Genomic DNA, 27,476 nt, shown 5'->3' with positions numbered 1-27,476 from the left:
TATTCTCAAGTATGGGTCTTGTAAGCACCAGGAAAATATACACTTAGTCAGAAAACAAATACTGTTCACATATCCAGTAAATGCTTTCGTTCACAAGCTCTTTAAAATTATGGAAATTCTATTTGCTTTTGGGTTAGTAATCATATTTACAGAATGAGATAACAGGAAGGACAAACATATTTGCTAGCTCACAGCAATTTTAATATACTCGGAGACAGCACACATACTGCCACTGAAAGTAAAATACAAAAAACCCTCCCAAATTTGCTGAGTTTTTAGTGGAGAAAGATCACTTCTCTTCACTGCATTCACACAAGAGAAGCAATCAAGGAGAGCAATATGCAATAACTGTTTTTTTCATTGGCTTACAGCACTGAGAAAATTATAATATACAAAGCCAAATCAATCAGAAACTGTCCTCATCTAACTTCCTATTCTTTGACACTTCTTTTCACAATGCAGTCTCATTATGACTTTGAAAATGATTTATACATATATCATTATCAGAGTGGCTAAAGTAATTTCTAGTGATCTAAGCTTCCTCATCTGATTCCAAATGAGAATTCAAACTCAAGTCTAAGGTTTGCACAGTGGCCTGGTTTTTAAATGAAGTTATGGTTTATATTGATTTTTAAGCAAGACTGACATCCTGAAGTTAGCAGGAAAGAAACTCTGTTAGCTTCAATAACCAAAAGTTAGTCTTATATTGTTACCAGTACTCACTGATAACATCTACCTTTGATATGTCCTTGATCTTTGAAGGATTTGAACTTGGAATCACAACTTTATTGCAGTACTTTTGAGGTTCAATATAACTTAAGCATCAAACAAAACTGATTTGTATTACATCTGAAGACTGATCATACATAAATAGGCAGGTAAAGTGCAGGAGAATCTGGTGCATCAGTTCTGAAAACACAGAAGTATTAGCATAGAAGTATTTCATGGTACTTTTCCAGAGCATTTGCAACTGAAGTTAGATTTCTGGGGCTATACTTGTCAAACTTAAGTACTCTTCTCTGTATGATTCCATCAGCTGATGTGTAAAATGGGACATTCTGGGTGCCACCACCTCTTCTTCTTAAGAGCTCTCTGAAGGCACATGTGAGAGACATGCAGGGGAAGTTTTTACTTCACACAAATGTCAGCCTCACAAGATATAGGCAATCATTTAGTGACTTGAACTTTTATAATATTTTATTTTCCAGATCACATGGAAGAACAATCAGTATAGATAATTTTTAATTTTTTATAGATCATTCCATAGGAAATGTATTGCTTGCACACCTAAGCCTGCTAAGGATTTCTAAAAATGGCAGAATAAAGACTGATTTTGGTTTGCCATAAATCTCCCTCACACCATAACTGTACATGAATCACCTGAGGACAGCACAATTCACAGTGTCATACAAAAGCCAAAGTCTCATTTGATGCTTACAAATGGTGTATAGGTTTTGACATTTAATAAAAAAAATATTTCATCTGTAGCACAAAATGGAAGTACTCACTGATATCATCTTCATGATAAATGACAGAGTGGAATGGTAGATTTCTGTCCTTTATGTATCTCTCTGCTGGCTCAATATAAAAGGTCCCACTGTGAGTTTGGATGAATCCTTCAAATTTTCCATCAATAACAGACCCATGAGTAAAACTTCCCTGCTCACCTGTTAAGGGACAAAGTGTATTAGTTTTTTTTATACCCTTCAAAAATCCTTTTTAAGACTAAGATTACCCATCAGTAAGACAAACACTTAACAGCAGAATCACAGTCACTAAGTTCAGCAGCTTCCCAATCAGGTGCATAAATGAAATGTTTAAAAAGCATATAATGAGGAATTCAACTCTGTATTTTAAAGCTGGTACATACACAGCATGTAATTCTACAGTCAAATCCTGTCCTTATAAACCCATTCATACAATTAGAAATAATAAAAATCAGAGCAGAACTTTGGAATTATATACAGAACTTTGGAAGCTTTCAAAGAAAGACTTCCCTATATTCAAGACATCCATTTTTCTCTTCAAGCATAATCCTCTTAAAACTGTAGCTAGGTTTAAACCTGGCATAGAGTGAATTTGTACTTGAAATAGTCACAATCAAGAAAAGTCCCACTGTCAAAGTTTAATCACTGACTGCTACAACATGCAGCATCTCAACAGCCTTTCCTATATAAAGAATGAAAGATTACTCTGCTAAAACAATGTTTATACACTCCTCTACTGAGGAAAGTTCAGAATCACACTATCAAAAAGCCTTCTGACCTACCAAAATAACTGGTAAATTGGTCTACCTAGAAGATATGAAGCCCTGTGTTTCTTACTTTTTCAAGTTGAAAATGCTCACTTCAAGACTGTGGAGCATGGCTTAGAAAGACCTTCAGGAAAACCAAACAAACATTATAAAGAGGGGCAGAGTAAATCTTAATCCATTTCTTCTTTCCATCTGCTTTCAATTCTGTAATTCTTCTTCCTTTTTAATCAATTTTATCTTTTGTATTTACTAAAATCAGGTATATGACCCTTAATGATGGTAACTCTATATTCCTTTTGTTCCTTTAAACTAAGAATGTCATCCGATTTCTTTTTTCTTCAATGCATAGAACTTTTCTTTTCAAAGGCATCAGACTTCTAAGAAGAATATGTTTATAAACAGATTTGAAATTCAAGTTTCATGGATATGAAAATTATTAGATAAGATACTCATTTAAGTGTGACTCTATGTAAAAGCAGATTGGAGTTTAAATGTGTTAGATGCATTATTAAAGTTTATCAATAATCTAATCATACAGATACTAATTTTCTCCATGTACAATTAGAAAATTATTGTTTAAAATTGCTGCACTTTCATCCATTTTCAAGTGTTATACTTACCATAAATGTGTCCAGTGTAAATATGGGAGGTATCATAATCAATTACTTGGTTCGATATTTCTACTTTAAAGTCATCACTAAAAAGAGATGTATCTCTCTTCATTCGAAGGTTGAATTGTCTAAAATGAATAAAACAAGACAGTAAATTGGCCTTCAGCTACAAGAGCACTAAATAAAGTACTTCAAAACAACATTTTTGTGCAATTTGCAGACCTTGTAAAATTTATTTCTAGAAAATGTTTTTACTGTATGAGAATTAGACAAAAACCTAGAAGAATTTTTTAAGCAAGATTTTTTAGATGATTTGATAAAAGTATCTAAATTTACAAGATTTAAGCCAGAAAACACATTAGAATTAAACACATAACTCTAAAATGCTGACTTGGACTCTAAACTTGTTCCCAGTCCTTCAGAAGACACTCGAGTAGCTTAAGAAAAATGCAACTATTTTACTTCACAGCACTGTGAAGCACAACAGATAAAAACAGCTTTCACTTATTTTACATTAATTGATGACACTTAAGATTCAAATAACTTAAATGAAATGTAGGTGAGTTACAGTGCTTCAACTGAAATTCAAAAAGTAAGATGGGCAACAACATCTAGTAAAAATACTCAAACTAGTAGAGTTATTACATGAAAAACTATGTAAACAGCTCTACTCATTAAACGATTTGGTTCAGTTACACCACTACGTACTTTAATGCAAATCCTACTGCCAAACTTGATATGAAACAGCTTCCTTGTATGACAACAGGAGTTTCATTCAAGCAAGCAACATAACTGAAGGGTTTTAAAATACCTGACATTATATGAATTCATACCTGTAACAACCATGACATTACCTTGCTTCAGAATCTCATTTGGTATTCTCCTAAATTTTGTATAAACATTTATGCAAATACAGATCATGAAGTTGTTCATATTTTAGCCATTCCAATTTTAATCTTAATTTTCTTCCTATATTTTTCCTTTTCCACACAATGATGAAATTGAAGGAATATTATAGTTATGTCACCAGTTTGTTACACACAAAGGTAACCCTGGTAAGTTGAGTACATCTGGGTTATTCTCTTCATCTAAAAGCAGTGACCAGCAGAGCTGACCTTCACAGTGAAAGTGTGTATCCAAGTATGCTACCAACAAAATAACCCAGGCAATTAAGAGCCATAGTGTAACATTGATTAAATCTAGTTACTTTTTACTAATGAGATGAAACATACACAAAGTATCTTCAGTCTCCACCTGCATGTTAAATATGGCACCACAGCCATAAGTATTTTGAAACATTAAGATGCAAACTTCAAGATTAAAAAAAAAAAGCCATGCCTACACTTAAAGCCTGGGAAGGGCTGTAGTGACTCATGTTGACTATTCTGTAATGCAAACAGCATTTCACAATCAAACTGTATTTATTATTACTGCCACAGTGTTAATAAAGGTTCAAAGCAAGTACTCTCCTGTGGCAGTGTGTCACAGGTATCTACTACAAGGTTATGAAACTCTGAGATGTGGCTGGTAGATGGGCAAGGTTAAACTTCAAACTCAGGCTTTGTGCTAAGCCCAGCAGTGCTCCTACCACAGTTCCAGTATAGATGTATCATATGAGGAAATTCTTCCTGTTACAAAGGAAGGAACAATTCTCTGTGCATCCAGATACTGGCAGAATGGAGAGACAATAGGAATTATTGTTCTTCAAGTTTGCCTTTTACTACCTCTGCCACAATAGTCCCTTGGAAACCCAGAGGTTGGTGAGGAAGAGGAAATAACATGAACAAGCAATTCAGACACACCTGGTAGGACTGAATGCTCCAAGATTACCCAACAAATTTTTTGAGGGTGGGGTGGTGGGCACTTTGGAGACTCGAAGCCACTTTATGTGGCTCTCCTGGGCAGAAGTTAAAAATGAACAGGTAGAAAGAAATTAAAACCAACACTAATAAGAATATGATGAACCTTATTTAAGTACTTGAAAAAGTTATACTCACTTTGGATGTAATACACTGCTCAGGGTGTTACACAGATTTGAGCTCCATTTTAGTCTGAGCTTTCCCTGTGACTGAGTTGTCCCACTCAAGGATGGATCAGACTCTCAGTGCATTTGAACTGAAGTTAAATGGCAAGAGATCCTGGACTCATTAGAATCTCTCCTCCCTTCTCTAGCATTTGACAGATTTCTTACCTTTCCTCATGAAAGAAAGTTGTTTGGGGAAAACCCCTCACTCTATATAGCACTTTTCTTTCAGAAGTATATACACAATTTCTTTAAAATTACATTTTCAAATAAAACTGAGAAGTTGTCGCTAACACTCAACTGCATCAGCAATTTTGTATGGCTTTGCAGTACACAGTGCAGGAGAATGCAGGACTTCTGATGTATTAACTCCCATCTGTACCAGCAGAGTAGGGGGAAAACCCAGGACCTGCTCTCAGCCTGAAAGTTGGGAATTATCAAGCTTAGCTTAGTGTAACCCCAAGACCATGGATGGATGAGCCCTAGGCCTGATTTGTGAAGCCACCCAGGGTATCCTCAGTTGTTGCTCTCACCCTTACAAACCAGCAGGTCAATGGTGGTGCAGCCATGGGCTACCCTTGGTGGCCATCTAACCACGCTCAGGGCCAGCCTTGAGTTTTGCCTACACGTCCAACACTCCAGGACTTGCTTTTAGGGGGAAAGAGAGGCTCAGTGGAGTTTAATGAAGCTGGGGATGGTTGTTCCTTCTGTGGGATACCCTTTCATCAACATGACCTGTATGTCACTTCAAAACAGACTGCAAGAAGTTATATGCAGCAAATTAAAAGTTTCACCAGTTTAAAATTTAGGAGGCTTTTATTTATTCTCCTTTAATTTCCACCCTCCTCTTGCTTTCCCCAATGCTACATAATAAACACTAATTCTAATAATTGCTACTAGTAAACACAGATTCTAACCCATGTTGCTGATTATCCATCTTTTAATAAAATTAGCTCTATTTGCAGGATCAGAGAACTATTTCAAATACAAAAAAAGCTCAGCTGTGCTTTACACTAACAATTTTCTATTTGATTTCTTAACTTAGTTAAACTATTAGATAACCTGACCATCTTTGAGCTATTTTTAAACAGGTCTTTTCTTAGTCATTCAAACATACTTGATGAGAACAGGATTATCCGTCTGGATTGTTCACCTTCTTCATAATGAAAAATTGACAAATATTCCTTTACTTCTTCCCCACCAAAGGAGGGAAGAGACAACTTGGGACTGTGGGGAAGAAAGGGTCTGGGGAGGGTGGAGGAGTAAACAGGCATCTACTAATCTCTACTTCCAATATTTAACAACTTTTGCACATCAAACTTCAAACATAAATTCTACCCTGGCCTAAATCCAGTAACTTCATTATTTTTCTGAGCACAGGTGACTCCAGAGAAGTTAAACATATTTGTCTATATCATTACTGAATACGGTTTCTAAACTAGCCACAATGGAAGAAACAAGAAGTTTCAAATAAGCCTTTTGACAATTACAACTTGTACAGCATTTCTACTTTTCCTACCTAAGAACTCAGACTCTCTTCTTGGAAAAATGGAAAAGGGGGTCTATAAATGGACAGGGATAATAACTTGAGCTCTTCTTTCTAACTGCTTCCAAGAGGCATCCCACAATCTACTCAGCTCCCACAAGACTGCCAGACTCATTCCAGCTCTGAACTACAGTAAATAGAAGGCAGCTTAACAACCTAATACTGGAATTTATAGAACCCACAATACTAAAGAACCATCACACCTAAAGATTTTTTTTTCATTGCTTTAACTTACTATTCAACTCACACAACATACTTTATCACTTAACTGCTAATTCCCATGGTCCTGCTACTTAATAAAGAAAACTTATCTTTGAAGCAGCACATGACAGGGTGTCCAGGTTTATCACTCTTTCTTTGATCCATCTAGATGCACACAGAATCATTCCCTAGTAAGTATTTATGTAAATCCCAATCTCTGCACTCAGCCATCCTAGCTAGAAAGCTTGCAACTTATGTTTGTTTTCCATTAACACCTCTGGGGTGACACTATAATAATACTAAAATGACTACAGTAAGAACTAAAGGGATCAATTTTTTTCCGTTTTCAAGTTTAGGACAGCCTAAAATGAGTTGCAGTAAGTGAATCTTGCAAAAATTCATTAAAATAATTCTCCTAAGTCTCACAAAGCCAACCAGTAGGTTCTATTTGATGACTGCTAAACCAACCTACTGAGGAAGTAGGAACTGAAAGAGACAATATATATTTTCAGATTAGTCCAGAAATACTGAATCTGCTTTTTGTTCTGACAGGCTCACAGAACATAAAAGACAGACCCATTTCGTGAACTGAGAACTGTGCTGTATACACAATTTAAAAAGTACTTAAATTAAATGCCATAAAAAGAACATCTAGTGTAATAAAAACCTTAAGTTGACAATACAAAGTCCTCTTCAATGCAAGAGTAACTAGCTCAGTTACTTCAGTCCATCTCAGCATGGCAGCATGCTCAGAATGCCACTTTTAAAATTAAGTTTATCATATTATTTCTCTGCAGATATCCTCCTTTGTCTTCATAACCTACTCAAATATGGCCAACAATTATCTTGTTTAAACACATTTAGCAGCTCTGAATAATGAGTGCAATATGAACGATTACAAATTACTATAGAATCAAGAATTCAAAATGTTTTAAAAATCCTCAGAACTTCAGAACTGAAATTTTGTGGTCCACGTTTTTCCTTTAAGGACCATGTACAGACAATACATCCCTACAAACATGTCTGAACAATTTCCAGTATTTCTCAAAAAATAAAGTTTGAGGTAAAATCTAGAGAAAAATATAGCTAAACTGTAAAACATCTAAAAGAAATTAATCCTTAATTTAATACTCAGCAAGTGTTATCATGTGTTCAAGTACCACTTGAAAATTCAAATGTTCACTCAAGCTGTGTGGGCACCCTTCCCGAGCAAGAGTCATTAACTAATCTAAGAGTAGTGAAAGTGGGTGTGGATGGACAATTAACAGGATCAAGCAAAGAATTAGAAAGCATAAGTTACTAGTAATGTATTAAATAAAATTTGACTGAAAATAGAGTTAAACAATACATAGACATACTTTTTCCCTTCTGAATGCATCAGCATCTCAGGAATTCCTGGTTTTCTCACTAGGTAAAGGAGTACAGTTAGAATATCAGACATCATCCAAGTTTTTTCAGCTCTGTCCTCAAAATCACTATTAAGTATTCAGCATATTTCTGACATTCTACAGTGGATAGGAATTCAGGTCAAGATATTTTTTGATTAATATATTGCAAATATTTATACTGAGAAAGGTAAGAAAACTTGCCAGTTTCTCTGCAGGGGAAGAGTTGTGTCCTGTAACCCAACAAGTGCAAGTGCACATTTTGTGATCAGGTGAAAACCGTGTATAAAATCCAACACCAGTTCAAGTGATATCCCAACTCCCTTTTTGAAACTACTGACATTACCCTGGCATGCAAAATGAAGTTACTCTATTTAAAATGCTTCACTGTATCTCAAGTCAGTGCCAAGGCATTGTTTTTCTTTGAATCAATCCATGCATTTTGGGATTCGATGGGGTGGGTTCATAAACTGCTTTATATTAACCAAGTTTCTGGTATTAATACTGTGCATTCATTAACTTTGTGTGAGCCTTCCCTGGACTCAAAGGGCACCTTAAATTAACTCACACTAGAACACTCAATATGAACTGGCAAGTGGAAAAGCTCTGATACACAACCAGGATGGTTTCAAACGTTCATATTCCTTCCAAGTTGAAGTGTTATAGAAATAAGCACATTTTGCACCCCTGGGTGCAATAATGCCAATTAATCTAATACACGGTTTATTATTAAAAAAGAATAAGGATTTGTAGCTTAGTTTCACAAATTTTAATTGTTCTACTAAGTATTTCAGCATTGAAGAGTACAGCTGGTTCAGTCTAGTTCATTGCATTTACCATAACAAGTTGTATTTTATATTACCAAGCAACAAAGATTTTGAAAAATTTCTATTCTGAGCAGTTTATTGTGTGGCATCTAACTTTCAGATGAAAGTTTAACAGAGAAGGTTTCTCAGTGATGGCATATTATATATTCATTTGTAGAATTACTGTGTGAAAAAAGGTAGCTTTGGGTTTAATTGCATCATTTCAGTATCTATTTCATTATTAAACTATTAGCCCATAGTTAAATGGCTGCTTTAATGTGGTATAAATATGTAATATTTAAATTACGTTTTTATTTCTCCCTTTTTCAACAGAAGGGTACTATTATACAGTTCTTAAATCCAAACAGCCTGCTGAAAAGAACAGATGCTACTTAGACAATCCTAAAATACTGGTAGCTGCCAGTCAGTTTCTGGACAATGAAACTGTAAGTTTGATTAATGCTTATCTGGCATATGTCAGCACTGCCACTGAAAAGGCTGGTACTGCATCCTTCCTCTCACCACTGCTGCTTAGTTCTGCACTCTTTTTTCTTAAAGCACATTTGCCTCTACACTGAACAGAAAAAACAATTAACCTCACTGAAAAATAAGCAGTCAAGTCACTTTCCCATCTTGAGTGGTCACATGAGCAGCAGGTGCTTCCTTTGGCACACGCCAAAAGATGAAGTTCAGAAGTTCCAACTGGTCCCAGAGATACAGCCTGAGAACCACTGTGGCCCAGCTTCACTTGCTGCTGCCAGCAGAGAATGCTAGTAAATATTAGGACAGCTTTTCCATTGTTTGCTGGCTACAAAATGCAGCCATTTAATCAGAATCCAAATCAAAATACAAGACTGTCATTTCAGTCCTCATAAGTAGAAGCTGTTTACTTTATTTATGAAGTTAAGGGAATGCAAGTTGGACAGCTGTGTGCCAATAAACCACTACACCTGGAGGAACCCTAACAGACCATTTGCTAAGAGACCATTCAAAAAAGATCAGGTATAAGTCGTCAGAATCTCAATTCTCAAACTGATTGAATGCCTTTAAGTTTCACCATTTGTATTTAAATGCCAAAGCACATTAAAAGTCCATGGCTTGTATCTAAATCATAAGTGTTTTGCAAAAGCTTTATTTTCTACCTTCAGACAAAGTAACTCAAATATTGATAGAAAGGTTTTACTTTTGTCCTTCTCAGTGATGACATAAATCACTTAGTTATTCACAATAAACCAGCTGGAATTGCAAAAAGCCAATCCTATTTATACAGCTTCCCAAACTGCTACACACCTTCAAAGCAAATAAACAGACTTTGAAGTAAAACCCAATTCACTTGATCCTTCCTAATTCATATTTAAAGCAAAATGAAAATATTTTGTAAGAACACATCCAAATTGATTAACAGTAACTTTGGACTAAATTTACATCCTGTCAACTACCCTCTCTTTGGCAGGAAGCATTAGGTGTGCCACAGCAAACTACCCAAATCCTAAATTATGGATTGGTTTGACCTTACAGTCAGTTTCCAATCAGCCTCCTCAGTTAATGCTGGATTTGTGCCTCAGCCATAGGGATTTTATGATCAATTCCACATATAAACACCAACATTTTTCTTCATGAGTAACAGTAGCTATTATCAAAATACTTATAAACCTGATTGACTAAAGTCTGATCTTCCCCTGTGAAGTAAGAGAGGAAATTTTTTTTAGACCTCATTATCCTAGGTACAACTACAGGATAAGGATTTTTAACCCATCCTCACACCACAAAGAGAACTCAGAGGCTAAGCTAGCAGCTCTATCTTACAGAAGATTATTATGGGATTTTACTAATGACAAGATGAACCTGCTCAAGTGGCCTGAAATATGGCCAGCTCCCAGAAAGAATGGTCTTGTCCTTTTTTCTATCACTCCTTCAAGTCACACTGTTTTTTGGTTTTTTCCCCAAGTAATTTTTAGACAGATTAGTTCCCAGGTGCTATTCCTTGCATGGCTTTAGCCTGAGCAGTGTTAGCACAAGGATGATGCTGGGAATGTGGTTAGGCCTGTTTCTCTCTGCAGCAGTGCACACTTCAGTGAGCTTAAATTATCCATCAGCCTGCAGCTTACAAGTGGCAGCATTAGGCTCAAACTGAACTTCACTGCCTTGCAACCTTGCTGGAGATTTAAAAGGAGCAAGGTTTACTCTGTGAGAAGTCTCTGAAGCATTCTACTCTGCAGTCTTGTTTATTAGAACAATTTAATAGGCAAAACTAGAGACTGCCAGTGAAATTACAGCAGCGACAGCAGCACTATGACTCTTCTTTAAACAACAAAATTCCTTGGAATAAAAATCACGCTTGAAAACATGGTTTTAAGGACCGGACTTCAAATTTAGGATTTGGGGTGTAGTTCTACAGCATTTAGAAATACAACCCTAATGCTGACCTTCTGGGAGCATGCACTGAAATTCAGTCATTACATCATAAACCTTCAGGAACAACACTTCATTTCCCGAAGAAATGACAAATTGGCACAAGAACAAAACACTCAAAACAATATCCCAAACAGATTCAGGAGACCCGGGTTTACATTTTCTCTGTTAAACTTCTTTTGCTTCTACATGGCTAACAATTATTTATCAAGCTCTAAATACTTAAATTGTAACTGAAATAACAAGAAAAACAAGGGCATTACACATTCCTGAAATATATTAAGAGAGTGGTGCTGCAAAGGAGGGAGCCATAGAAACTAAGATACAGACACAAATATTTTAACTTTATTCCTGTTTAACTTTATTCCTGTTTCACACACAGAACACTTTTTGGCCTATTTTGTAGCTTCAAATGCAATTTGAAATCTTACATTTTCTCAATTGAATGTCATCCGGCAGTTTAGCACAATTCTTGGGGAAAAAAAAAACTACAGAGAAAAAAATCAAACAAAAATATATTCAAAACAAAACTGCATTATAAACTCAGAATCAACTACCATTCTGCTCCGGGTATGATTCCATTATTTAAACTTCAAAGTGGATTAATAGTTACCATCAGATGTTTGAAGAAGTACTTGCAAGTAAAAATTTCATCCTAAACTGGATATGAGAAAATACTTCATAGAAACTGTAAACAGTGGAATATAGTGTATTCTAACTAATGTTATTTTGGTCGTTGTATTTCATCCTTTACATTTCACTACGAATAAAACACATATGAATAAAATATTAAAAGCAAACACCTTTTAAAATCTCACTAACCTTCCATGAGCATGAAAATCTAGGCGCAAGAACTGCTCTTCGTGTGATACTGCTCTTTTGGCACGCTGGTGTTTTTGGTGTAACAAATCCACATCGTAGGACAATCCTTCATAGTGTCTAATATATTTATTTAGAGGATTTCCATACTGGCCTGAAAAACAGATGAGTAAGGTTATAAACATACTACCATGCATGGCAGACCTGTGGTGCAAAGCAGTTGGTAACAGGGACCCAAATTCCACATTATATCCATTTTAACTTACTTTTCTCCTTTGTGCATGTCAGACTCGTTCTACTCCAGTCCCACAGACAGGACACACAATCTGCAGCTACAAGTGTATCAGATGGACCTTGGAAAGCATCTACTTGAATTTCAATCAAAACAAGTATAGTTCATTTACTCCAAAACTACCTCACAATGCAAACTACATCACTGTCAATAGGAATGCTTCAGACAGGCACTCCTGATTCAAAACAAGAAGTGCAACAGCTGAAAACCTTTCTCTGGGTTCCCTGAAGTTGTGCTTCCAACTTCACTCTGCAGTCATGACACCACAGTATCTGCTCACAATGTTTGTATTCTACATGTGAAATATCCAGGGAAATTAAGAGCAAATCATGCCACCTAGAAACAAATTTTGTATCACATGGAATGTTCTACCACATGGAAAAGTTTTATTAAAATGTATCTCCAGAGATGTAGATTCAGTTCGGTCTATTTCACACAATTCCTTCTAGGGTAATATTTATGACTCATGTTAATATGAGTTCATGGCAGAAAATGGTGAAGATTTTGACCCTCCTATCCTGATGGAGGAACAGACACTAATCACCAAAAAAACCCCAAAACACAACTTGTGGAGAAAATCAGAAGAACTCTGAATTATGCAAGAAGAATGATTATCTCAATCAATTTAACTTCAAACCTATGTAATGTGAGTTCTCAGCGACTATATGTGGTATTTCTCTTCAGATATCTAAAAAGATGAAGTAAATTAGTACTTTCATATGCATTGCTTGCATTTAGCAGTCATGTGCACAAGATGATATCGCTCTGTTTAAAATTCAATTAATGCTATACTGCAGAGAAATCACATTCAAATTTCCTCACAGTACTGCAGGCTTCTGCAAATGTTGACTCTTCATTGTAAACTGCAAATACAGTCCAATAACAAAACTTCATTCTAATTGCCTCTCATTCTTAGTCTCAAAATACATGGCCATTCTCATCCAGCTTTCCAGAAAGCTCCTATAACCCAAGAACTTCTATAAACCAAACTGGCCTGCGACTGTGCACAATAGACATATGCCTGACTACAGATACATGCTTTCCAATTCCAGATGTATAACCCAGAGGTGCCAACATTGAAGAAAACAAGCTTCAAAATAACTGATATAGGCTAAAAACTACAAGTTTTAATTGTTAAATGAACCTGAATCTAGAATACTATATTAATAACTTGCTTTAAGAATTTGATTAAAATTAGAGAGTAAATACACTGCAGAATGTGCAAACTTCTGTGCTTCAGAATAATCTTTACATTTTCTGGGGTACAAAGCTTTTAATAATATACTCCTTCAATTGTTATAGACCATTTTTCTTCTCAGTATTGCAAGATACACTTTCAACAGCTTCAGGCACCCAGAAAAAAAGTTTTGAAGTGTGACGAAGACCCAACAACACTTGGCATTCTATCCAGGTCTCATGACCACGTGAAAAGATGAGAGACAGCATTTAACTGAGTCACAAAGAATAGTTTTTAAGTGCTAACTACTGTGACAGTCAGCAAAAGACTACTAACATTAGAAGTTTTATAACTGTTCTCTCTGCTAAGGAAAAACAGAGGGTTTTAAGCAAAGATCTTTCTTCACAAAAAAAATTCATACACTTGGTATGATCACACAGAGAAACAAGACTTTCTTTTCCCTTTCTTTAAAACTTAAAAGAACTCCTTATGTTTTAAGTACTCTCATAGCAAACACTCAACACAAACACTCCTGCTGCTCTCTTCTTGCTTAAGCAGAGCAGCTGCACACTATCTAGAGCATTATGGCTTCTGCAAGAAGGAACTTAAGGCTTCAAAATGAACAGTTTCACTTCCAAAAGCCTCTGTAACATCAACATTGCTCCAGTGTTCAAAGTCTGCAACTGATCACTCTCCTAATCAAACCAGCTACCTATCAAAAGGAATTATCTTCTTCACAAAGGTAGCTTAATTAGTAGTTCAACCTTGGTAACACAAGAATCTATAGAGGATTCTGAGGCAAAAGTTCATTAAACTGGAAAGAAAACTTCACTGAGGTACATGAGGCAGGTAGAACTGCTGGCTCCAGTTTCTGTAATTAGAAGACTGCATCAAAAAGGAATTAGTCTATCACAGGATCTCGAAGTGACACACCCCAAGAAATCATTACGATAGCACATACCAGATCCCAACCTCTGTTACAAACTGCTGCCGTTATTGTCTGTAAGTGAAAAACTAGGAGTTTGATTTTTTTAACAAAGATTGCATGACAAAGATATTTTCAATTAGGATACAATCAGGAAACCTGCAATAAGAAACACCAAACCATAAACACCTAAATGTAGTTTATGGGAACAGTCCTATGAATTCCATGTGTCATGCTGCCATCAACAAAACAGACAGCATGATGCCTTTCCAGGCAATCTGGTGGAATAAAATAACAATACACTTCACCTAAACACTAAGCTAGGAGACAGAAGCCCTTCAGGATACAGACATCAGAGAGTGACAAGGAGATGGCTTTTGAACTTGGCAGTATAGTCTTTCAAAGACTTGCTAAACTAGATGTGGCATTTCCTATGACAAATTCCCTGCAGGAATGAAGCTTCACTCTCACAGGGAAGGACTTTAAACAGAATCAGCAGAGCATTTAGGCAAACGTCTCAGCGTGGCAGTCCCTGTGAAAGATGTTTTGTGTGTGGATACACAACTCTTCAGGATCCCTAGAGAGCTGTGAAGCATCTACAGTTGTTGTTGTGAACAGACAAATCCCACTGGACAAGTATGGAGTCTGAGGCATGTACTCTCACCTTCGAGCCAGCCTTATGCAAAGGCTAAATTGGATCATCCATGTGATTTCACTGTAAGCTTCCGGGCACAAGGTGAGCAAACACATGCAGCAGTTGCTGGTGGTATGTGCTACATGATTCCCTGGTTGGTTCCTTCCCCAGGGAAAACACGAAGAGCTTCTCCCCCCCAAGACAAACCCTCCCCAATCTGCAGGAGAGAAGCAGAACCTGCAGCAGATGAAACCAGCAAGGGAACATTTCAGCCACCTGGATATACAGAAGTCCACGGGATCAGATGGGATGCACCCAGGAGTGCTGAAGGGTCTGGCTGACACCATTTCAAGACTTCTACCACCCTTCTGAAAAGTTACTGTTATAGAGGGGAGCTCCTGACAAATGTCATCCCTATCTTCAAGGAGGAGGGCCTGGAGAATTACAGCTGGTCAGACTAATCTCAGTGTCTGTGAAGATTCTGGAAGGAAATTTTTATGGAAGCTAGCTCCATGCACAAAAAAAATTACTAGCAATAAACAGTAATGAAAGTTTACCCATGTTAATATGAATATTAATTCTATACACATCATTGTAAAAGAGAATAACATTTAACTTTCCATAAGAGGATAAATCAAGCATGCTCTGTTCTAAAAGATGAAGTTTGCATAAAACCACTCAGATTAAGACTTGCATGACAAATGCAAATAGCTCAAGCACAACTCAAAGTTTGTTAGTGGGGTGAAAAAAAGCACAGAATATCACTTGACAGAGTATGAGAAACTGTTCAGAAGCCAAGCTAACTCACCAGACAAGTCTTATTACTGCAAGCATCATCACTAATTTGCAGATTTAAAATGCCAGCATGTGATAAACATCTTGTAGAGAATTATTATTATAATTTTAATTAAGATAATCAAAGCAACTTTTCCTTCAAGTTGTTTTCAACACAGAGTTTATCTATCTTACAAAAAAGCTCCCTTTACATGGGACATTGAAGAATGTACACTGCATTCAGATTTAGCAAGCCCGAAATTCTGCCATATACCTCCAGATCTGGACTTCTCCGAAGAATTTATTCAGTCTAGTGTTTCAAAACTGCCAGCAGAAGGGCAGGCCCTGCTGCCCTTTTACATCTACTCTGTTCCCATTCTTTCCTTGCACTGGCACTAGGTTCAGCTGAAAAAATATTCTCTCTTTTCTGGTCAAGTGAGTTTCGGGTGAAAGAAAAACATGTAATCAAGAAGTCAAGTCAGGATCATTTCCCTTCACTGAGGCCTCAATTTAGGGCATGGTCAGACAGTACAGCAACACCAGTGCAAGCAGATATCTGCTTTTTATTGACCCTCTTCCTCTCCACCCTGTGAAAGTCCCAGTTCTTCTTCCCCATCAGACCTGGGTTTGCTCAATGAAGCAACTTTAGTTACACATCTGGCAGGAACTGATTAATTTTTTCCTTTGCATTGACTTCTCATGCCAGGAGGAGAGGTGGAAGGGCAGGACCACCAGACAGCAGGAACTCAGTACAGTGACTCTGCCATACAGCAAAAGCAAACCTTTGGATCTTTTAAAAGTATAAACAAACTGCAGTTTGAGGCTTTTGGGCAACAGTATTTCAATGCAACCATCTAAACACCTGGTTTTATTTTTCATCACTACAGGCATTTCTGAAACAACCATCTGACTGCTGCCTTGACTAGACACTGTCCCAGCCATAATGTTTTTGTTTTAAACTCCAAATAAATGCTGGAGGCTCAGTGCTGCCATATTTCTGAAGGCTACTGCTCCTCTCAATTTATAGTAAGAACACAACTAAATCGCTCAGATGCTGATAGCTCATAAATGCCTTCTCACAACTCCCCCATGCGTCCAGAAAAAAAGCAGAATTTCTCCCGTGCTCACTGGGAAATAGGCAGTTCAATATCCAGCAGCACAAGACACTAAGATACAATTTGGAAGTCCTAGCAACATAAAAAAAGCATGTCATACTAGTGACAACAAACTATTTATCACAGATTTGCAGTGATATTCAGCATTTGATCAGCCTAGCCAAAGCATGGTCACTCTTGTAAAATCCAAGCTTGTTAGAGGTCTCAACAGTTCTTTGTGTTTGCTATTGCCCGTTCCTTTTTTTTTAAACGACCCTTAGGTACAAGGAGAGGTTAAATTAGTTATTTCCATTCCTCTATGAGCATCATTATGTATGGATAATTAAGTACTGATTAATATACCTGCATGCATCTTCATCACATGCAACAAAGCACGCTACAAAAAGCTGCCAATAATATTACCCAGCTTAAGTACCACTTCACACACATCAAAATTCATGACAGCACCAGTGAGTGAACAGATCCCTTAAGCCAAGCAATTCCAGAGGAGTTGGGGAATGCTGAGATTCACTTTAAAAAAAGAATTCTTACAAGTCAAGGTACATATACCCTATCTCAAGTAGGCATCATATACTAGAAGCTAACTTCTAACTTTCCTTAATGACTATCAGAAAGAAAACAAAACAAATGGTGTGGCTTTTCCTTCTTACACTATTTAAAGAGTACTCAAATTGACCTGCTGGACTACTGATTTTATGAAGGTAATATTTATGCAGTGGAAGGAAAGAAAGCAGAAGAGAACACTAGAAGGATCTAATGCCAGAACCTGATCAAGAATGTTTCTGGGCCTGTTAGGCCAAACTTCTAATAACATGTCTGCTTTAACCACACAGACAGAACCTACCAAAAGCTAAGAAGCAGCCCAAGACAGACACTGCAGTACATTTCACCAGTGTAGCAGCACTACTGGTTGCTTTTGATTTCATTCCCTTCATATAATTTTAAGAATAACAAACTGTAACAGAATATTTTTTTAAACAAAATAAAGAGATTTCACTAAACCTTCTAAAATAAACTATCCAAATTATGCTGCATCATTTTTTTAAAGCTGATGTTATGATTCATAGTTAGCTGTGAGCTAATGTTACAGTTGGTTCTGTTATTCTATACCTTTATATATAAAGGCTACTACAATAGAATACGTAGAGTGTCTGCACAGTACACAGGCACAAAGCCTGGCATAATTCTGAAAGAGTTCAAACTCAGGTATCCTGTAAAAATACTCCAGTCTTAGACTCCACATACAAACCCCTAATTAATTTTAAAGTGCAAATTAATGGAATTTCCAAAATTATTACTATTAAATACCTATGTGGCTTTAAACCAGACAACTTTACAGATAAATTCAACTTAGCTTCAAATGTGCAATTAACAAGGCCAGATGCACTGCACATAAATGAAATGTAAATTGTTGGGTTCTTTTCAGTTCTTTGCAGTTTGAGCTGTTCTCACAGTAACTTCTTTAAGAATCATGAACTTGCCCTTTCCACACAGATATTAATGCCTGCCTAGAAGGAAAAATACAAATGAAGAACCCTATTTTTCAATAAATAAAAACATTTACAATCTATAAAAAACTCTAGAAATATGAACACAAGTAAAACAGACCCTCCTAAACTTAAAAGGCTATTTTTAATTTAACATACAACTATGGCAAATCTTTCATAATTACATTCAGACTTCTACTAAAAAGGTTCTACTGGATATTTTAGAGATGTGAATTGGCATTATGACCAGACTTCTATCCAGCATTATTAATCTTTCTTTAAAGATTTACCTGCACTGCTACACACCAAAGACATGCACTTCTGCTAGTGAGCTGTGCTTCCTAGTGCCCAGAAATGTTGAAGGCGCTCATTCTTTTCTCAAAGAAAAAAAATGAACAGGAATTTCTGAAACACATTTCACGAACTTTCTTATATACATCCAGAGGACTGCACTTAACAAGTTTACTACGATTTTTAAGGCACAACTGCCTGCCTGGAATTAAACAGTGAAAATAATCCTCACAACTGGTTAACGAATTATTTTGAGTTAGTTCTGTGCCAGCACCATTTAGTTCAGAAAACAAAGAGGCCTTGAAAGCATGCCAACATTTAGGTCTGAAATATCTCGACAGCTTACAAAAGTTTACAAAGAAAAACCTAAATTCTTTTGTGCATCCCACTGCTAATCATATAAACAACAGGATGGCTTCTGACCATGCATATCACCCTGCTTTTTATCTCACAGCCTAGCCACAAGTACAACCTATTGAAGTTTCCCTTAGTTTGATGTTACTTTTTGAGAATATGTGAAAGACCAGCATTTAGTGCTAGTTTCTTTGTTAATAAACCTACATATTGATGCACACAGAGGCAGAGCCCAGATAAACCAGAGAGGTGCCAAATGAAATAGAGGAAATAAGTCTTTATCAGTTGTTCCACCCACAGTTCTCTAGAAACACCCTCCCAAGTCCACCCTTCCCGAAACCCTTTCTTCTGTCCAAAGGCGAAACTACTTTCCCTGCCATGACTTGAGCAATTAAACATTACCAGGCACAGTGGAGAAACTGCCCAGCTCCTAATGCCGAAAAACAACTCCTAACGGGAACCAATACAGTTACACATCCCCATAAACACAAACGAGTTTTGCCCCGGCCTGCGAGAGGGGAGACCCTCCAGAAAGTCACGGGAAGAACTCGGGTTCGTCTTTTATTTCCTTAAGCTAAACTTTCCACCTGCCCGTCCTTCCTGGTTTCGGGGAGAGGGAAGCGGCCGCGAGGGCGAGAGAAGGGAGCCGGGAAGTCCTGAGGGACGGGAGCGGAGCCGGGAACGGAAAACAAGCACAGCCGAGCGCGGAGAAAAGGACCCGAGGGGAAGAAAAGCGGAGGGCAACTGACCAGGTCCCCGGCGGGGAAAGTCCCGGGCAAGGGGCGGGGGCGCCAGACCGGCCCCGGGCGGTGGGGAAGAGGCCCGGGCGGGCTGAAGCAGCAGGCGGAACGGGGAGCCCGGCTGGCGGCCCAGCCGCGGCCCTGGCGCCGGGGCGCCCCGGAGAGCGGGGCCCGCCGCCCCCGGCCCCGAGCACCGGAGACGGCGGAGAGAGAGAGAAAGGGAAGAAAGAGGGAGAGAGGAAGGGAGACGGCCCCAAACCAGGGCCCCGCGAGGCCGGGCGGCTCCTCACCTCCAGCGCCTGCCGCGCAGGAGCACAGCAGGATTATCGTCCCCGCCAGATCCATCTCCGCCGGGCGCAGGCCCCGCCGCCGCCGCCGCCTACCCACGGCACATCCGCCCCAGACCGGCGCCGGGCGGGATGGGGAGGGGCGAGCTGGGCGCCTCCCTCCGCTTTGTCCCCCGCCGCTCCGGAGGACTGTTCCCGCCCACGGAACGGCCGCGGATCGCCGGCTCTCCCGGCAGCGCTGCCCCCTCTCCCTCCGCTCCACGCGCCGCCGCTCCCTCCGCCCGCGTGCGCGCTAGACGCCGCCGGCGGGGCGGGACCGGGCCGCGGGACACGCCCAGAGCGCGCGGGCCCGCCCCGCCGCGCGCGCAGGGGGGGCGGGGCCCGGTGCGAGGGGCGGGGCCCCGCGAGGGGCGGGGCCTCTCCCGCTTCCGGCGCGCCCGGGGCCGCGGCTCGGGAGCCGTCACAGCACCGAAGGGCGCACACACCGTGCGGGATGCTGGCCTTTGTCCCCTTACCGGATACATGGCGTTTCCTTGCAGAACACTAATTTACTTCTAGAGTTTTGCTCTGGTTTCCTTCATCCCCTAACCAGATACACATTTTTTCCTTGCACAAATAATTTACTTACTTTCAGAGTTTTATTTTAGGCCACCGACTTCTCCCGATGCTCTACATATTGTGAAGTGATGCAGTGGCCCCAGTGAACAGGGACTTGTCATTCTGAGACGGTCTTGAACAACCTTAACAATTCGAGGGTACAGGAAAATCCTCCCGTGGAAATACAAATGTGAGACATCTGAACACAATGTTTCCTCTCTTGTTTGTCCTTATGCTAATACTTCCACCAACTGTGCCATCTCAAAAATTTATTTTTTATATTAGAACTTGTGCCAAGTTTCCCAGTTTACTGTCAGCCCTTCATATTTGTGCTTTTCCATTCCTATTGCTGTGTCAGAATAAAAGCTTCCCTCTGAACACTGATAGAGGTAAGAAAAGGTGTTACGGAAATGCACAGAGAATGTAAAATTACGCTGAACGTACCTCAGGTAAGGCTGCAGAAGTTTATGCATGCAAATGTTTATGGAGCTCAAATTAGAGAGCTGCTGAGAATAAAATGAGAGGATAAATCCTTATCATCCCAGGACTATTTTAAAATTGTGATTAAAAGCTGAAGATTTTTGTAGGGAGAGGAGAGGTTCATTGGGGTAAAGTCTGAGTAATACACCCACAATAATTCTTACAGAATCATAGAATGTTAAGGGGTTGGAATGGAACTTAAGGAACATTTCGTTCCAGTCCCCTGCTATGGACAGGGACGCCTCCCACTAGACCAGGTTGCTCAAGCTGGACTTGAATGCTTCCAGGGATGGGACATCTGCAGCCTCTCTATGCAACCTGGGTCAGTACCTCAGCACCCTCACAGTAAAGAATGTCGTCTTCATGTGTAACTTAAATTTCCTCTCTTTCAATTAGCCTATTCAACCAAATTGTTCAAGTTATCTATTATACTCACCATAGCCGTATTTTTTTATAGTATGACTGTCTAAGAAACCGCAAGGAAAAGCACCGAGCACTCTTGGGAGAGCCGGACTCACCTGTTTCCCTCCCCTTCCCGCTGCCCGCCCCGCCCCGGGCCCCCCCGCGCCGGGCCCCGCCGTGACCCGCGGCCGCTCCCCCCCCGCCCGCACGTCCCCGGCGGGGCGGGGCTGGCGCCGCTGCTGTGATGGCGTCGCGGGCGTTGCGGGCGGAGGCGCAGCCGCTGCGGTGCCAATAGAGAGCGGAGCGGCCGGGCCGGGCATGGAGAGCCTGGCGCAGCCCCCGCCGCCCCCGGGCTCGCTGCAGACGGGCGGCGGGGGCGCTGCCAGCCGGCTCCACCTGGGAGAGGCGGCGGCGGGCGAGAGCGGCTGCAGGGAGGCCGAGGAGGGCGGCGGGCGGCGCAGCCCTTCTCCTCCTCCGTCCCCCGCTCCCGCCGCGACCCCTCAGACCGCGTCCCCCTCCCGGGCCGCGGAGGGCGGTGCGGCGGCGGAGGGCTCGGGGCTGGCGGTGCCGGAGAGTCCCGGAGCGGCGCCCGCCTCGGAGAGCGGTCCCGCGGGAGCCGGCTCCGGGAGCAGCGGCGCTCCCAGCCCGCCGGGGGAGGAGTCCCGCAGCCTGGACTCGCTGGAGTCCTTCTCCAACCTGCACTCCTGCTGCCCGAGCAGCTCCGAGCTCAACAGCGACGCCGACGAGGCGGTGGTGGCGGGGGCCTCCTCGGGGGGCCCGGCCCCGGAGACCGAAGGGGACAGGCCGGCGGCGGGCTCCCAGCTCCTCTCCGCTTCCAAGGAGCGCTTCCCGGGGCAGTCGGTCTATCACATCAAGTGGGTCCGCTGGAAGGAGGAGAACACGCCTGTCATCACCCAGAACGAGAACGGCCCCTGCCCGTTGCTGGCCATCATGAACGTGCTGCTCCTGGCCTGGAAGGTAGCGGGCGGGCGGGCGCCATGGCGGGGCCGGGCGGGCGGTGCCGCTCGGCCAGCGCGGGCGGCTCGTGTGGCGCCGGCAGCGTTCGGGCTCCTGAGCCGCCGCGGCGTGAGGGCACCGCGGGAAGTTTGTGCTGTTTAGGACAAGGACATTATAGAGAACGCTGGAGAGGAACTTCTGTGGTGATAGGACAAGGGAGAATGGCTTTAAACTAGCAGAGGGCAAGTTTAGATACGAGGAAAAAATTCTTCCCCGTGAGGGTGATGAAGCACTGGCGCAGGTTGTCCGGGAGCCTCTGGATGCCCCATCCCTGCCACTGTCCAAGGCCAGGTTGGTTGGGTCTCTGGACAACGTGGTCTAGTAAAAGGTGTCCCTGCCCATGGCAGAGGGCTTGGAACTTGATGGTCTTTCAGGTCTCTTTGAACCCAAACCTTTCTATGCTTCTTTCAAGAAATACACAGGCTTATTTCTGCTGTTAAGCACATGTCTGACATACAGAACTTGGAAAATAAACACAGCTGTGCAGTATGTTGCCAATACACTACTTAGATGCTGCTGTCATATAGGCTTACTTCGTTGTTGTCTTAAAACTGAAATATAATATCTAGATGATGTTTACTAACTTGAACAATATATCATATGTAATAGTTTGCAGATGTGTACAGGTTTCTAGTAAGTAAAGATTACTATTTATAGCAGTGAGCACATAGGTGATATTTTTGGAAAATAGGTTAGTTTCATATAATGAAGTGTATGTAGAGTTGTATGAAATGCAGAATTGTACAAAATGTGGATTTGTACAAGTAACTGCCTGAGTTAATGGGGACACATTCATACACTTATGCAGTATAGATTGTATTTAAAATTAATGAATAAATCAGATGGTGATCAAGTACAGCTTTGAGACCTGCAAGTTCTTCTGCTCTTTAGCCATTGTGGATGTGGACTTCCCTTAGTCTTAAAATAACTTTTTTTACCCAATCTTTTAAGTAATTAAATTCTAAGGCATAATGTAGTTATTAACATTTCTATGTGAAAGGAGTATCTGTTGGAAGAAAGCTCTAAGGTTGTGTGCATTGCAAAACAAGTATGAGGGGCACGTCTCAGGAAATGCTGGCAATTCAGCCCTGGAAGATTGAAGAGCTGATAGGATGGAGTCCTGAAATAGGAAAACTTTACAGGAATAACTTTTATGTTGTAGTAGCAAGAGGAAGAAATTTGGTATTGGAAGAGTAAGAGGTTGTTCGCAGTGTGACAGGTGGCTTAAGAAAAGGTCAAAATGGAAATATGTTGTTAGAAGAAATTTGTTTAGATGCAGGTAACTGCAGAAGATTAACGCTCTTGGTTGAGTAACAATTTCTATGGATTTTTTTTTAGCAGAATATCTCAGACATCAGGAGGAAAACTCTGGGTTACAGTGATGTTGATATTTAAGCATCAGTAAAAGCAGTAGAGGGAAGTTGTGTATGACTTTAAGGTATTGCCTTATGTAGGTTCTGCTATCCTCAACAGAGTGTGGAGGTTGTCACAGGCTTCAGCATTGAACACTTGCTTTCTGTGCTCCCTCCTTAGTGTCTAGGGATGACTTGAAAAACTTGCCATTCCTTATCATTTGGGGGAGCATTTTAAAAGAAACGACTAGTTACAGGATCTTCCTTTTAAATCTTTGGTTTAATGAAAGATGTAAATGAGACGGCACTGGTCCTGTTGTTAGAATTCAAGTTTTTGGAGGTTTTGTTCCTTAACATTCTTCCTTTTCCCTCTGCTGCTGCTCTCCAACCAGAATTTTAACTGACATTCATCTGGGATCAAATATTACATTAGTGAGAATTAAGACAATACTCAGTTTTATAAATAGGCAAAAACCAAAACACCCCTTGGGAGTGCCCTACTGTTTCTTATTGCTCAGATTACAGGAAGTTTTCTATAATTCTGTCTATGTAAAACCTTAGCAAAATTTACATGAGTTGCAGACAGGCAGCTAAACTGGTGAAACTGTCATCACGAGTTCTTATTTATAGGTTTGAGGTTTTCCTGTTAGTTGGTTATATGTTGTAGACGCTTGTAATTCATTTTCCTAATTACTGCCTCTACAAATTGGCCTTTATTTTCCCCAGTTCATAGTCAAGAACCATGTTGACAGTGGTTGGGGTGGCAGCTTATCTGTACGTCACTGACAGTGGCTTGCTGCATGTGAAGGCGTCCACCCTCTCACTCCTCCTAGACCAAGATGAACACTAGACTGGATTGAGTAATTATAATTTGGGAACAAGAAGGCAGACTGAAAGATGAAAATAGGTAAAAGCAGAGTGAGAATACCATAGTACATAATAGGTGAAAAGAAGTCACATGAAATGGGGAAAAAGGGCATGGGAAGGAGATCAGGAGGGAAAATAGAAATCACAGCAGGGAATAAGAAGTTAAACAGTTACACTGGGGGTTCTCTTCCCTCTAGCAGCCATCATCTTTCCTTCTCAGAACTCTGTCCTGACAGGATTGAGAGTTCTGGTCATCCCGTGGATAGGTCTGGTCTCAACCAACTTAAGTGCAGTACTAGTTTGGCAGTTGGGGTTTTGGAAATTCTGAAATAGTAGCACCCACTGTGACTGTTCAAATTCCATTTTGAAAATACCTGGTTTTGGAACTAAGCTTGTGATAAAACTGCTATCTCTCTTTTATCCACTACTTTCAAAGGATACATAAAACTTTGAGGTGGCAGATTGCAGAAGCTGTATTTTAAATATTAAAACTATGAAATTACTTTTCTTTTGAAGTGTTTTTGCAGTCTCCCTGTCTAAGTGTAACTTGCAGTTGAGCCTGTAGGAGGGAGAGCTAAGATTTCTGCTAAAGGAGTGTTACAGAAACGTTCTAAGAAGAAAAACAAAAGCACTATGACACCAACTTGTAAAAGTAGCTGTTGTGCAAAACAGGTGTTGTGCAAAACAGTGTCATAACCACTTAGACTTATGTTATGGAAATTAAGCAGAAGTAGAGATTGAAACAAACATTTTTAAGTGTATGTACAAGCATGAGTTGTGTCTCTGACGTAGAATAGTGTAGCACACTGTTTTTAAGCTTATTTAAATCTGGAGATTGCTCAGTTTTTTCTGAGGCCTGTGGCTCACTGTGATTAAGGTTAGCAGTGCAAAGTTGGCTTTAAGTGCCTTTTGTGATGTAGTTCAAAGATGTGATGTAGTTCATGCAACACTTTGGTAACTTCTGGCATTTCATGAAATATAATTTGGGTCGGGGGGAATGTGGGAATCATCAGATGCTAAAAGCTTAGTGAGGGTGCCATGTGATTCTGCTCTGTTTCCTAGGTAGGATGTGATGTCTTCTTGCTGAAGAACTTTGTGAGCCTTAACATGTTGCACATAAATTACATATCTGAAGTGTCCAGGGAAGATTTTGAAACATAAAATAACCAAAGAGAAAACATTATACAATTTGAGTATAAATATTATTAATGTTGTCTTTAAAAGTGTGGAATATCTTGTCCTTATGTAGGAGAACAATGCCAGTTGCATATTTGGAAATGTCTTTGAAAGTTTTTTGTGCCATAATCCTCTCAAGAGATGGAAGAGGCTGTGTTCCCTACACACCTAGTTTTACTAAAACTTTGGTAACTTTTAGAAGTCTATGAATTACCTATTTAGGTATCATAACAATTACGTAAGTAAACGTTATGTAACCATTTCTTGCTTAGATGTATCCAAACTGATGTGCAGAGAAGAGATAGAGTAAAAAATTTTGGTTAGAAATTCTTAGTTGTAGGTTTTGATAGAAATGGAGTTTTCCAGAGGAGCTGAGCGCAGGCAGCTCCCGCTGCCGGGCGCTCCGTGTGTGCGAGGCCGCAGTGGCGGTGCCGGCTCTGCGGGCTGGCCCTTCCCTTCCCTCGCCTCTGCTGGCCCTTCCCTTCCCTCGCCTCTGCTGGCCCTTCCCTCGCCTCGCCTCTGCTGGCCCTTCCCTCGCCTCGCCTCTGCTGGCCCTTCCCTTCCCTCGCCTCTGCTGGCCCTGTGGCTGAGCTGGCCGCCCGTATGGCCGGGCTTGGCACAGATTGCTCGGCCGGGCCTTGGCAGCCTCCCTTCCTCCGGCACCTGTGGGATGCGGTGAGCCCGCGGATCGCACCTGGAGCTGTGCCCCGGCTCAGAACAAGCTCGCTCCGAGCGGCTGAGGGAGCCTGGAGGAGGGGGACACGCTGAGGACCTGCAGTGGCAGCACTCGCTGTCCTGTGACAGCTTCATGAAGCTGCTCCTGCCAGGCCAGCGGCACTGATCTGCAGAGAATATTAATTGGTTTTTGTCAAAGCTGCTTGAAGCTACCCTTACCTCTCTGGAACACTCTGTTCAGAGGAGTTGCATGTTTTAGATAAACATATTTTGAGACTTTAAGTCTTATATAAGACTTATTATATAAGCCATTAGAAATTTTCTTGGACCCTTTTGATATTCATAGTATTTTCAGAAGTGTTATCCTCTGTGCATGACTATATCACTTAATTTTTTTTAAGCCCTTCTGTAGTGTGGAAGAATATGGTGAAAAATTAGTATTATGTAGTTTTGGGGTTTGTAGTCTAATTTATAGGAACTGTGTAAGTTTTATTAGACAATCTGTTCCATATGACAATTTGTTTACCACTCTTCTTTTAATTAAAATATGCCTCAACTGTATGTCATGCTGTAGTTGTGTGAGAAGGACTAAGTTTCCCACTCCTGAGTGTAGGAAGTAAAATGTACCTAGAGTTAGAAAGAGCCATCAGGGCAAAAGACCAGGAAACTGTGGTAGAGGGGTACAGGAAATGGGTGGGAGTTGAGGAAATACATTTTAGCCTAAAATGTGGAATTGATGTAAAATCTAGCAACTGAACATTGAAACCTATTGAGAAA

At 40.5% G+C, this 27,476-nt stretch overlaps 2 protein-coding genes across 4 annotated transcripts in view; one reads left to right on the top strand and one right to left on the bottom strand.

Annotated features, from left to right (window-relative positions):
* The window catches only part of ADAM10 (ADAM metallopeptidase domain 10), a 39,528-nt gene extending 19,189 nt beyond the window's left edge, over positions 1 to 20,339 (bottom strand). The window contains exons 1-4 of the mRNA XM_014874010.2: positions 20,137 to 20,339; positions 12,061 to 12,211; positions 2,875 to 2,993; positions 1,509 to 1,667 (exon numbers count right to left, since the gene is read on the bottom strand). Coding sequence (XP_014729496.1) covers positions 1,509 to 1,667; positions 2,875 to 2,993; positions 12,061 to 12,211; positions 20,137 to 20,191 — 484 coding nt within the window. The 5' untranslated portion in view covers positions 20,192 to 20,339. The remainder of the gene's footprint in view (positions 1 to 1,508; positions 1,668 to 2,874; positions 2,994 to 12,060; positions 12,212 to 20,136) is intronic.
* A 1,572-nt stretch (positions 20,340 to 21,911) lies between these two features.
* The window catches only part of MINDY2 (MINDY lysine 48 deubiquitinase 2), a 32,627-nt gene continuing 27,062 nt past the window's right edge, over positions 21,912 to 27,476 (top strand). For 2 of the 3 annotated variants that reach the window (XR_015806483.1, XM_088172484.1), the window contains exon 1: positions 21,912 to 22,590. Coding sequence is in view for 2 of the 3 variants with exons in the window: in XM_088172484.1 (XP_088028610.1) it covers positions 21,931 to 22,590 (660 nt within the window). In the remaining variant the exon portion in view is untranslated. The remainder of the gene's footprint in view (positions 22,591 to 27,476) is intronic. The other variant, XM_014874036.2, reaches the window with a different exon arrangement.

This window comes from Sturnus vulgaris, chromosome 13 (genome assembly GCF_052056855.1).
Source record: "Sturnus vulgaris isolate bStuVul1 chromosome 13, bStuVul1.hap1, whole genome shotgun sequence".
Taxonomy (NCBI): Eukaryota; Metazoa; Chordata; class Aves; order Passeriformes; family Sturnidae; genus Sturnus; species Sturnus vulgaris.
Note: the sequence above shows the minus strand (reverse complement) of the source record. Positions and strands in the feature narration are given on the sequence as shown.